This window comes from Nuphar pumila, chromosome 2 (genome assembly GCF_984573655.1).
Source record: "Nuphar pumila chromosome 2, dmNupPumi1.hap1.1, whole genome shotgun sequence".
Taxonomy (NCBI): Eukaryota; Viridiplantae; Streptophyta; class Magnoliopsida; order Nymphaeales; family Nymphaeaceae; genus Nuphar; species Nuphar pumila.
The window spans coordinates 139,361,768-139,374,644 of record NC_143250.1 but is presented as its reverse complement, the minus strand read 5'-3'; the positions used below and the strand labels follow the sequence as shown (position 1 = coordinate 139,374,644).

At 37.1% G+C, this 12,877-nt stretch overlaps 1 protein-coding gene across 2 annotated transcripts in view; it reads right to left on the bottom strand.

The window, feature by feature from the left end:
• Window positions 1–2,562: 2,562 nt before the first annotated feature.
• LOC149847321 (uncharacterized protein At5g49945-like) overlaps window positions 2,563–12,877 on the bottom strand; it is a 36,743-nt gene continuing 26,428 nt past the window's right edge. Inside the window, exons 2-3 of one of the 2 annotated variants that reach the window (XM_089996928.1) lie at window positions 3,411–3,614; window positions 2,563–3,287 (exon numbers count right to left, since the gene is read on the bottom strand). In XM_089996928.1, coding sequence (XP_089853054.1) covers window positions 3,057–3,287; window positions 3,411–3,614 — 435 coding nt within the window. In that variant the 3' untranslated portion in view covers window positions 2,563–3,056. Of the gene's footprint in view, window positions 3,288–3,379; window positions 3,615–12,877 lie in introns of both variants that reach the window. The other variant, XM_089996929.1, reaches the window with a different exon arrangement.

Below are 12,877 nucleotides of genomic sequence, written 5' to 3'. Positions count from 1 at the left end.
AGAAGAGTGAACATGACAGTGAGTACATTATTATTATACTTTTTTGGATCATGCTTATGCATCCACAATAGTGAAAAAATAAGTCAATGTATCATATATCGAACTGTTGAAAGACCTCGATCACGTCAATCAATACGCATAAAGAGCAACTGCACTTGCACACCTGTATGCAAGTTTGAGTATCATAGGAAGTGAAATAAAAAACCTTGCCAGGATATTGGTATTGTTGGAAGTATTTATTCTTTTATTGTACCTAAAGTTGAATGAAGTTGAGCGCCAAATGACCAATCAAGTCTTTCAACAATTTGGGTTTGTTCAACAACAAACCAGTCGCCCTCGCATAGTTAGCAAATTTATGTTGCATGCCACAAGGGATTTGATGAAGGATTACCCCATTATATTTCTCTCTGAACTTTAAGACTCACACGAGAGTGACAAAGACATCGACTTATCGTCCATGGAACGTGCTACTAATAATGATTTTATAGTCGTCCAATAGGTTGCATGTTTTTCAATGATAAAGAAGTTCTTTCAGCGGGAGGAAAGAAGTGGAGAGAAGCACAAAAAGGCCATAAGTGGATTGGAGGAAAAGTTGACTCTTGCACTTGAAGAAATCCGCATGATGAAGAATATGATATGTATTCAAGCTAGTCGTCTAGAGAATGGAAATAAGGTTATCAAGGAATTATGATCGTGGCAATCACAACATCTTCAACTGTAGAAATTCATTTGATTATTTTTTTGTATGTATTCAAATATCAACATTGTAACTCATTGATTTGTATATGTCATTTGAATATTTTCTATGAATGATTTTTTATATAGTCATTTAAATGTCATTGATTTGTATATAATGTCATTGATTGAATGTTTCTAAGAATGAATTTTCATATAATGTCATTTTAATGTCATTAAATATTTAAACTGAAAGCATTGTTGAATGTTTAAATGATTTGAATGTTTAAACTGAAAGTATTGTTGAATGATTTATATATAATGTCATTGTTTATATGTTTTCAAATCATTTGAATGTTTAAATGTCTATTTACTTATATTCACTATTATTTGAGTTGTTATATGTGAAACTCTACTTAAAAAACTACAACCACTAAAATCATAAATACTTCATAAATTCTCTTAAACATATGTTCACTTAAAATGAAACCACTAAAATTGTATATATCATACTTTTTCACATATAATTCATGATTTCACATAAATATATTCATGAAAATCTTACTAATTTACAAAAAACCTATTGTTTCACATAACCGCTGAAACAACTAAAATCGCAAATACCCAATTCATTTGCAAAACAAAAGCATTTTTGTGAACCAGTAAGATTGTCACAAATATATTTATGCAAAATCATGAATTATATGTGAAAATGCAATTTTAGTGGTTTTAGTTTAAGTGAAATGTCACAAATATATTTATGCAAAATATTGACGTATATGCAAAAGCATAAAATAATTGTGATTTTAATGGTTTCAATTTCACAAAAAAATCGCAAATAAATTTATGCGAGTTCATGAATTCTTCATAAAAAAAACCTGCGATTCTGGATTTAAGTGGGAGTTGGACCTAACCGATGGGCGATACAATTTTATCTCAATAAAGACTCAATTCGTAGTTGTGAAAGATAAAAAGGTCCTAACAATGCCAAATATTTGTGATTTTGGACATCGAAAGAATATCAGAATTTCTAAGATTTTTAGGGAATTGAGTCAAATTAATTGTACAGTATGAACATTTTTCAAATATTTTATCTATCCCAATGCTACTCTTGCTCAAGCATGCTTAACATCAAAATTTTGATGGGATCCAGTGCATTAGCGCATTATGCCTACGACAACTCTATGCATCTGGTAAAGACTTGTGAACATCACCAAGTTGATGGGACATCATGAGTTACAAACTTGATGTGCAAGGCATTTTTTTCTTGATTATTCAAAATAAAAAGTTTGTTTTTATTTTTAAACAAAAAAATGATTGTTTTTATTTTTAAACAAAAAAAACTTGAATAGTAGGCGTTTATATAATCCCATTACTTTGAGGACTTTCAATCAAAATGCTATACATCAGCTTCTACAACACCTGCAAACTTGTCCCAAATACACTCGAGGAATTGACAGGAACCATCACACCTTGGTATAAATGGGTGCTGTTTGCTCTCGGCTTGTTTATGCAGACAAGATTGGAACCATGATTGAGTTCTTGTAGCAATTGTTTTGCAAATGCCAACAAACATTTTCGTGAGGGAAACGTGAAAAGTTTAAGAGCAGCATAATTTATTTACCACCCCCTTGCCACATTGTTTTGTGGTCATTAACAAGTTTTCTAGAGCCTCTAATACTGCTGAGAAAACCATGAGGTACCTTATTCAGCATTTTTAAAGAATTTATTAGTAGGTTCTCCTTTTTCCAAAGATTCATCAGGGTAAGTCGAACAGAAAAAAAGTCATGATCCGTAAGTTTGAATAAAATGTTTCACAACATAAGTGACTACATGCCTAAACATAGAGAACTTGGTCACGATAACCATGTTCCTAGCTCTGTTTAATCCAGCAGGGTAACAGACTGCCAATTCAGATAATGAAGCAATATACAAGACAATCTAATCAAACTCTGTAATTTCGGTTGGATAGAAGTTGCATAATTCCAGTCTATCTCCAAAAAAACAAACTAAAAGTACATAGCCTGTAACTGATTGTGCCTGATGGAGAATATTGACCATGATCTACATAATTTAGTGTATCATCATGCACATGAATGCTGCGAGAGTGCAAGTACTCCCTCATTTAACATGTAGAAGTAGCGGAACTAAGGCCTCCAACGCAATCACAAAGAAATGGAAAACCAAAATCTTCTTGTTATCAGCACCTACTCCACACCATATTGCATGTGGAGGAAAACATAAATAATTCAGACAAGGTAACAACTATTGAGATTGAAGGGTCCATGGCAAGAAGATATGCAACGAAGCTTTGCTGATGGGATTGAAGTGATGAATATGAGCAGTATGCTTCAAACATCAGGAGAGAGTCAAGATGCAGGCTAGTGGGTGCGGGTCATCTTGACCTTTGGCATTGCTTTTTTCAGTTGCCGAGCACGTTCTTTCTCTTCTTTCTTACGAATTGCCTCGGCACTGAGCTTAGCCTCAGTTTCCTCAATCAATTTCCTACGCTCTGCCTTCTTTTTCTGTATTGCTTCCTGCCTAGCATTTTGAAGCTCTTTATACAGCTCCTGAGCTAGCTTTGCTCGAGCGGAGTCCGTCTTAGAACGAGCCTGCAAGAAAGAAGTATAGAAAAGATACTAATGAAGCATAACCAATAAACAAAGTCCGATGGCCGCATCTGCCTACTAAATGCTTTATTTACCAGAGATAAAAGCAGCAGGTGAACAACCGACCTGCGAACTAAGCTTATAACGCCCGATTAAATCAATATAGTATGGTACAAGGAGAACCAATCTTGTCATATCAGCCATTCTGTTTGCTTGAGGAAGGACAAACTTGAAAACCAGCATTTTCCTTTGACTACCGGGATATTGATCAGAAAAATGCAATGAAATGAAACCTTTTCCAAATTTTTCAAATGCCTTTTCACCAAAAACCTGCACGCAGCACACAAATATAAGATCCTGATAATTGGTATATACTGGACAAGCTAGGAGTTGGGTCCAATTCAGACTGAAATCACCTCAACTATTGTAAAGTGCAAAGTGGAGTGACAAAAGAACACGGGGCAGTAACAATAGAAATTCAGGAAAAGAGCTTAGCGTGCAAGAACCAGTGACATGAAACAACAAATATTTACATAAAACTCTCTCTCTCTCTCTCTCTCTCTCTCTCTCTCAATTACATTGGACAGTTTACATGCAAGATACTGACAAGTTGTTCAGAAAGAGGTAGTGAATGAACAAGAGGATATGCAAGACATAGGATATCGGACCCATCCCCCAATTCCCACATACCCTGAAACTGTAATGAGGGAAGTCTTCAAGGATCAAGGTCACAATGCAACAGAGGGTGCACACACACACAAGCGCCACTTATGGCAAAAGCACAAGCATAAGCCACTATGGGCACACACAAATAAAAAATTAATCTTTATTAACTATAAAATGCACAAAAAATGCATTGAAGATACAAAAGAGAGGAAGGCTACTAGCCGTTGGGAGCTCTCAACGGCTAGTCTGATCAAAAGACCAGAATGCCCTTGAACAGCAAAAAACAAAAAACAAAAAATAAAAGTAAAATTACACTTATATTCTAAATACATTCTAAAAATGGAAATACATATGTACATATATATACACTACACATGCATACATATGTGTATAATATACACACATATACTTGTATATATTTACATATATTAACAGAAACCCCCTTCCACCTCTCCCTCCCCGGGTTGAGGTGGCTAAATGCAAGAAATTTTCAGTTAGAGAGCAGCGCGCTCTCACGTGGCCTTAAGGGTCCCCTTGTACAAATAGATATGCATATGACTTAACCTGAAATTAGGATGAGGTGTCATATGGCATGAATAGTAAGATTATTATTTTACTTATATGCGGTTTACCTTAGTGATGACCAAGAGGCTAGTGGTGTCCCGAAAAGCAATGGATGGTCCTTTGTACCATGCCAAATGGGCAACTCCTGTACAAGAACTGAGTTAACGGCTTTTAACGCTCAATGGTGGCACACTGTTTCATTAGATGCAAGTATTTTTGCCAATCAAACATGACTATCGAGTCTGCAGGACTTGATATTCTCATTACTTGGCCTTTAACATCATCAACAAATGGCCCTAGTTGATTGTCCCAGGAACAGAAATCAGCAGTATGCATGGATTGAATGAGGATACATCTTTCCATGGATGATTTACTTTCTCTAGATAAAAAGGCCGCATCTGTTATCTTTGTACAAGCCTTCTTGCTACACACGGCTTTTCTCAAAGCATTAGCAACACCTTTTGGTGAAAACCGATAGTATCTGGGGTATAACACCAGCCATCAATTTTGCTTCTTTTTGTTCATAGCTAAGCTTGGGAAGAGCCCCCATGGGGTTAAATTGAAGTTTTCTTAGATTTAGTTCAAGGGATGGCCAATGAAAAAAGACAATGTTATTGCTTGCAGACTCCAAAATTCTCTAAAACTGATTGTGATAGAGCTTAAGTTTCTTGGGTTGGCAAACTTACTGACACCCATTCCTTGGGTTGAGACCCTAAGAGAGAGAGAGAGAGAGAGAGAGAGAGAGAGAGAGAGAGAGGAGGATGAGGAGAAATCTATAAGTACATAGTTCTGGGACATAGAGCAAGGTTCCATGGCCAAGCTCAACTCTTTGACACCTGAGGGTATAGAAACTTCATGTCTAAGAAATTCAAGTGTGAGAAGCGTGACACTGGGTGCCCATTTTTTCAGGGACACTTTTTGTTGGAAAATGAAAACTCCATGCTGTCTAAAGAGTGTTGGTGTCTAGACTCTAGAAGTGTCCAACACTGATACCTTGGCCCACCAGAAATGTCAAGGTAACAGGTGACTCATGTCAAGTTAATTGAGAGAAGGCACTACAGGGTACAGGCGCCCCTCCTGCCAATTGAGGTTGATGGGTCCCCTGCATTAGGATGAATCATTGGAAAAATCTACATGAAGGAGTGGTCAAGCCCCAAATGGGCTCTTTGTAATGAAGCTTTAGTTTCTCCAAAGGTATCTTAATCCTTCACAGATTAGTCACATGTCCTTGACTAAAGACGAAACAACCCCTAGGTACAAGCGCCCCACTGCCATTTGAGCATGATGGGGTGGTCAAGCCCCAAATGATTTCTTCAACAGAGCTGGACCTGAACTAACATAGATATATGTCCAATAATTTTCAGTCTGGACCCATTGAGCAAATATTGACCCATGAAGAATTGTCACTACATTGACAATTCACGGTCGACTTTTCTTTCAAGTTTCAGCCCTAGAAGCCAAATCCAATATAATGCTAAAATACGAATAATTTCTGTGGTTTCATTACTGTCAAATATAAGCATCAAGATTTTTGTTTCAATGTAGCGGCCCAAATGTCTTGCATGGAGTGCAACACTCAAAGAGTCCTAAAAACACAATATGGCAGATGAGAAGAAATGTGAAGATACCCATAACAAGGCTAGAAGGGATCTATGAAGTGCATTATTATGTAATGAAATATGCGGAAAAGAAATGTATGTCCTACAATGGACATTCACACATAGAAATCAAAGAACAAGTCCAAAAGAGGACATACACAAAAGCCAATAATGGCTAGAAAGCATAAAATCTTATAAAGGCACTAAAAGGCTTGAAGAAGCCACACTTACAAAGGGGGAGACCCCACTTATTTATAGGCAAGAGAGGAGTGAGGGAGAGTTAGAGAAAAACAAGAGAGAGGGACCATTGGGAGTCCCAACAAGGAGTCGTTGGGCTCCCAACGGTCACAATTGTGACCGTTGGGGGCCCAACGACTCTTTGTTGGGGCCCCCAATGGCTGTGCATTAAATGCACAAAAGGTACAAAAAAACAGAAAAATAAATAAGAAAAAAATAGGAAAAGAAAAAGGAAAAATAGAAGAAAAAGAAAAAGTCTAAAATGCCCCTATTGGGCGAGTTTACAGAACTACCCCTTATCGGGTAGTGTATGATAAATATATATATATATATATATATATATATAAATATATAGATTACATATATTTTAACACCCTCCCTCAAGCTTTACGGGGATACAACGGAAAGCTTGTTGAGAAGAAACATGAAACGAAGAGCAGCAAGAGCTTTGGTGAAGAAGTCCGCCAACTGGTACTCGGATGTGACGTAGGGCAGTGCTATGGTTCCTTTGAGGTATTCATCTCGAACATAGTGGCAATCCATCTCAATGTTTTTAGTACGCTCATGGAAGGTGTGGTTGCATGCAATATAGATAGCACTCTTGTTATCACAACACATCTTCGAAGGAATTGAGATGACGATGCCCATATAACAGAGGAGACTTCTAAGTCACACAAGCTCCATGGTTGTAGTGGCCATTGCACGATATTCTGCTTCAGTTGAGGATAATGATACTTTATGTTGCTTCTTGCATCTCCAAGAAATCATAGTCACATAAGAAAACACAAAAACCAGTGGTTGAGACTCTATCATTGGGATTTCCTCCCCAATCAGCATCTGTATAAGCAATTAAATCAAGGGATGATGAAGAGGAAAGAAAAACTCCCTTAGTTATGGTGTTTTTAATATATCTGACAATCCTTAAGACTGCACTCATGTGCACAGTTGAAGGTGCATGTTGAAACTGACTGACGGAGTGAACTGCATGAGCTATGTCTGGCCGAGTGATGGATAAGTATGTCAGAGACCCAACGAGTTGACGGTAGGGAGTAGGATTCTCGAGAAGTGTCCCATCTTCCAGCCTTAGCTTTGCATTGATGACCTCAGGGATTTCTGTCTTCTTATCATCCGAAATTCCAGACTTGGAACAAATGTCAGCAGCAAGTTTCATCTGAGAGAGAATATACCCTCGGGGAGAATATATAACTTCAATACCTAGAAAATATCTTAAGAAACCAAGGTCAGACATGTCAAAATTTTCTTTTAAAATTTTCTTAATATCATGGATTCCTTGCTCATCACTTCCAGTGAATCATATCATCAACATATAGTAGTAGAATAACTACAGAGGACCCTGCACTTTTCACAAATAACGCAGTGTCAGTATAACATGAACGAAAATTTAAGCTAGTCATTACATTGCTAAATCTGTCATGCCAAGCCTTTGGAGCTTGTTTTAACCCATATAGTGCCTTTTTTAGTTTAAGAATTTTGTTTTCACCAATAGATACTCCTGGTGGAGGATCCATATAGACCTCTTCACTTAGTTCGCCATTAAGAAATGCGTTCTTAACATCCAATTGATAGATAGGCCATTTTCTAACGGATGCAACCGTAATAAGAGTCCTAACACTAGTCATTTTAGCTACGGGAGCGAAGGTTTATTCATAGTCTATTCCGTACTCTTGAGCATATCCTTTGGCTACCAACCTAGCTTTATAACGTTCTAATGACCCATCACTTTTAGTTTTAATTTTGAAGACCCATCTACATCCAATAGACTTCTTCCCAGTGGGTAATGAAGTTATTTCCCAAGTTTAGCCTTTTCAAGGGCACTAAGTTCTAGTTTCATGGCTTCAACCCATTGAGGAATATTTTTGGCTTCATTATAGTGTGATGGTTCATGATAAGAGTGTAATGCAATTAGGCATGCCCTATATTTAGGTGTTAGGGACTCATAGGAAACAAACCTATTAGGAGGATTGGAGATTCGGCTAGATCTCCTTAAAGAGGTTTCTTCTATGTTGGAAATTTGAAAATATTTTTCTAAAGCACTTATGGGAGTTTCTTGACCACGCCTAGCATAGGTTTGAATTGACCTATTTTCAAAATCATTACTTCCATTTTCATCATTACTAAGAGAAGTATCCTCTAAATCATTAGGAACATCCTTTATGTGAGGAGTCACATCTTCTTGAGAGAGAAGATCAAATAAGAAAGCATATTCGCTTTCATCAATATCTTTATTTTTCTCAAAGCCGTTCTCATTTTCTAAGAAGGTAACATCTTTGGATACATATAGTTTGTTGCTTTTGGGGTCGAAGCACCTAAAACCTTTTTTATTTTCTCTGTATCATAAAAACACACATTCAATAGCTTTGGGAGATAACTTATCTCTTTTATGTGTAAGGACAAAACACTTACACCCAAAAATTCTTAATCTATTAAAATCGGGTGTTCTTTCAAAGAGTTTTTCATATGGAGATATATTTTGTAAGGATGAGGATATCATTCTATTTATCAAATAAATGGAAGTTAAGGCGGCTTCGGCCCAATAGCATTTTTGGAATTTCTTTGGAAATGAGAAGAGTCCTAATGGTTTCCAAGATGTGTCTATGCTTCCTTTCAGCTAGACTATTTTGTTGGGGAGTCCTAGGACATGACCTTTGATGACAAATGCCATTGGTTTCCAAGTATTCTTGAAATTCATTTGATAGATATTCTCCACCAGAATCGGATTGAAGAATGGAGATATTAGTTGAAAATTGATTTTTGACAATCATATGAAATTTTTTAAAGAAATTAAAGACTTCGGATTTTAGATTGAGAAAATAGATCCACACATATCGAGTGAAATCATCAATGAAAGTAACATAATATGAGTATCCTCCTTTTGATATGATCGGAAAAGGACCCCAAACATCCGAATGAACTAATTCAAAGGGTCTTTTGGACACAAATGTTCTCTTTGGAAAAGGGGTGGATTTCATTTTTCCAAAAATACAACTCTTGCAAACAAAATGTTTCTCATTACAAAATTTCTTTCCAAAAGGAAATGAGTACATTTTTGAGAAGCTTGGATGTCCAAGTCTTTGATGCCAAGTTTCTATATTTTTATCTTGGACATGATTACAAAATGAGTTAGTGGGAAGTTTCAAATTGTTCATGTAGTAGAGATCTCCCCTCCTATGACCTTGCCCAATCCGCTTCCCGGACTAGAGATCCTGTATAGAGCAATCCTTGGTTGAGAAGAAGATTTCACATCCATGATCACATATTTGAGAGACAGATAAAAGATTTAAATTAAGTTGAGGTACTACTCTTACATTTGGCACAAAAAAATCTTTTGAAAAATCTAAGGTTCCAAAACTTTTAACTTGTAAAGAGGTACCATCGGCGGTGGAAACAAAATAATTTTTGGAGTTGCTACATACATTGGATAGTCCATTTTCAATAGGGGTCATATGAGAAGATGCTCCAGAATCAAGAATCCAAGAAGGCGTACCTGGAGGAGAAGAAGAGGCAATGGCGGCTCCCGAAGTTGACGGCGATTTGAGTAGAATTTAAAGTGCTTCGGATAGTTGAGCAAGAGAAAAGGATTCTTTCCCTTTCATTGGCTCCTCCTTTTGTGGGATTTCTTCAATAATAGTAACTTTCCCTTTTGGAGGTTCATTTATCTTTGGACAATTAGGTCTTATATGACCCGGTTCTTGACAATGATGGCAAATGGCTTTCCTATAATTGCCATTATAGTTGTTTTGCCTCCCAAAATGTGGAGGCTTATACGCTTTCATATGATTTCCGGGTTTAGACACGGCAAGAACTTCATCTCCTCCTTTAATCATGCCAAGACGCGTTTCTTCTTGGCATATTTCGGCTATGGCATCTTCCAATGGAAGCGGTTTTGATCTATGAAGAAGGGAGGACCTAACTTGTTCATATTCGGGCCTAAGCCCATGTAAAAATTGGAAAAAGTGTTCTTTTTCCATTTGTTCTCTTCGCATTTCCACATCTTCACTAGATACCCATTTGGGTTCAAGAAGGGATAGCTCATCCCATAAAGGTCCAAGAGTGCTATAGTAATCTCTTACACTCATTTCACCTTGCTTAATGGTACAGATTTTTTCTTGGATAAAGAATTGACGAGCAAGGTCTTTTTGGGTATACATACCTTTCATAAAGAACCATGCTTCATTTGCTAGGCGAAATTTAGCAATGTTGGCGCAAATCTTTCGCTCCACGTTGTTCATGAACCATGCAAGAATTTTTGTATGCTTACTTTCCCAATCTTCTACCTTGGATTGGTGATCTTCAATAGCCTTCATGCGAGCATTTCCTTCTAGAGCTTTTTCTTGATCACCATCTATTTTCGTAAGTTGAAGTTGAGGTTCCCTAATGGTGCCCATAACATATCCCCAAAGCTTTTTACCTTTGAGGTTGTTCTCCATGGCGGCGGCCCACATCATGTAGTTAGTACCATTAAGCTTGAAGGAGAGATCAATCTTTTGTTCTCCTTCCATCCTATAATCAAGAATGGAGGACAAACCAAGAGAGAGGTAAAACTAGACAACTAGCTATATATGAATAAAGAGCACAACCAAGGCTCTGATACCATGTAATGAAATATGCGGAAAAGAAATGTATGTCCTACAATGGACATTCACACATAGAAATCAAAGAACAAGTCCAAAAGAGGACATACACAAAAGCCAATAATGGCTAGAAAGCATAAAATCTTATAAAGGCACTAAAAGGCTTGAAGAAGCCACACTTACAAAGGGGGAGACCCCACTTATTTATAGGCAAGAGAAGAGTAAGGGAGAGTTAGAGAAAAGCAAGAGAGATGGACCATTGGGAGTCCCAACAAGGAGTCGTTGGGCTCCCAACAGTCACAATTGTGACCGTTGGGGGCCCAACGACTCTTTGTTGGGGCCCCCAATGGCTGTGCATTAAATGCACAAAAGGTACAAAAAAACAGAAAAAGAAATAAGAAAAAAATAGGAAAATAAAAAGGAAAAATAGAAGAAAAAGAAAAAGTCTAAAATGCCCCTATTGGGCGAGTTTACAGAACTACCCCTTATCGGGTAGTGTATGATAAATATATTTATATATATATATATAAATATATAGATTACATATATTTTAACATATTAGAGGTAGCAAAATCCTTAGTGAAAGGAACACTACTAAGAAAAATGAGAAAGGTAGACCATATGGAGAGGGACGATAAGTAACAAACATGAAAGCACACAAAGGGACACAAACAGAAGAGATCATGGGATTTGTCAAGAGGAAGTCATTCATTTTCAGTCAAATGAATCAAATATTGTTGAATGATGTCATCAATTGCACTACTTGGATCAAATGGAGCGAGATTTGAGCATGCATCTCATCTTTGATTAGAGTTACCGGAAACGCCAAAGAAAGTGGGGAAGCGCGTTTCGGAAGCGTGAAACATCGCGCTTCCGAAACGCGCTGTGAAGGGCAATTTTTTTTGGGGAAGCACGCTTCCGAACCCTCGTTGTGAAGGGCAATTTTTTTTTTATTTTTATTTTTATTTTTATTTTTATTTTCTCTTTTTTTGCTTCCCCCTCGCTTCCAGTTCACTTCCGAGACAATTCCTAATTAGTTTCTAAGTCGTCTCACGCTTTCCACTACGTAAAATTTTGAAAGTGCTTCGCTTCCCGCTTCCGCTTTCTGTATCACTTCCCGCTCCCACTTCCTCGACTGGCAACTTTGTCTTTGATAGTCTAGCACTTATTATGGACCCTCGAAGAGCACTCAATGGAAAGAAATGTCATTTCACTTGTACGATTTCTGAAAAATTTAGTATCACCACCCTCATGTAATGACCTCTCAGCAAATTGTGATGAAGGGTACAAGGGTATTTTTTAGTCTTTTTAACTGCTCATGAAGAGACTTCTACATCTTTGACATACATGAGGTATTCTGTTTGTAACCAAAGGTATGCCGTAAGTACCTCTAGTATTAAAATAGAATGAAAGTATACCAGCCTCTTCTCCTCCCTCACTTCATCCATCTTCACTTCATTTCATTACTATATTGTTCAAAATGCAAACCCTTACAGAATATGTAGAATGGTACCAAAGCCACAATCACCCTAAAGTTACAAAGTTTATTATATATAGCTGATGCCACCCCATAACTGAATTCCCAACCTAAGGGAGAATGAAAGGTGTTAATATGCAGCTGAAAGAACTTGATTCTAGAGTTTTTTGAAGCCTTTTACCACATGGTTCAGGGTTGTACAGCAAGTTTCATCTTTTTTCTTTTCAATATTATGCCCTTGGGCTTGTTCTGGTTTTCTAGTTTCAAGATTCTGAAAAGATTATGACCTGTTTGGGATGTGCTTAAGCCTCATGTGTGACTTGTGGTACAAGGAATAGAATTTGAATGTAGTGTGTGGATCCTATATAACCCTTGGTATCTTAAATTAGTAGCTGAAGAAGATGAGTAAAATAAATCTTTTGTTAAATCTGGTATCTATGGATGTCCAGAGCATTCATA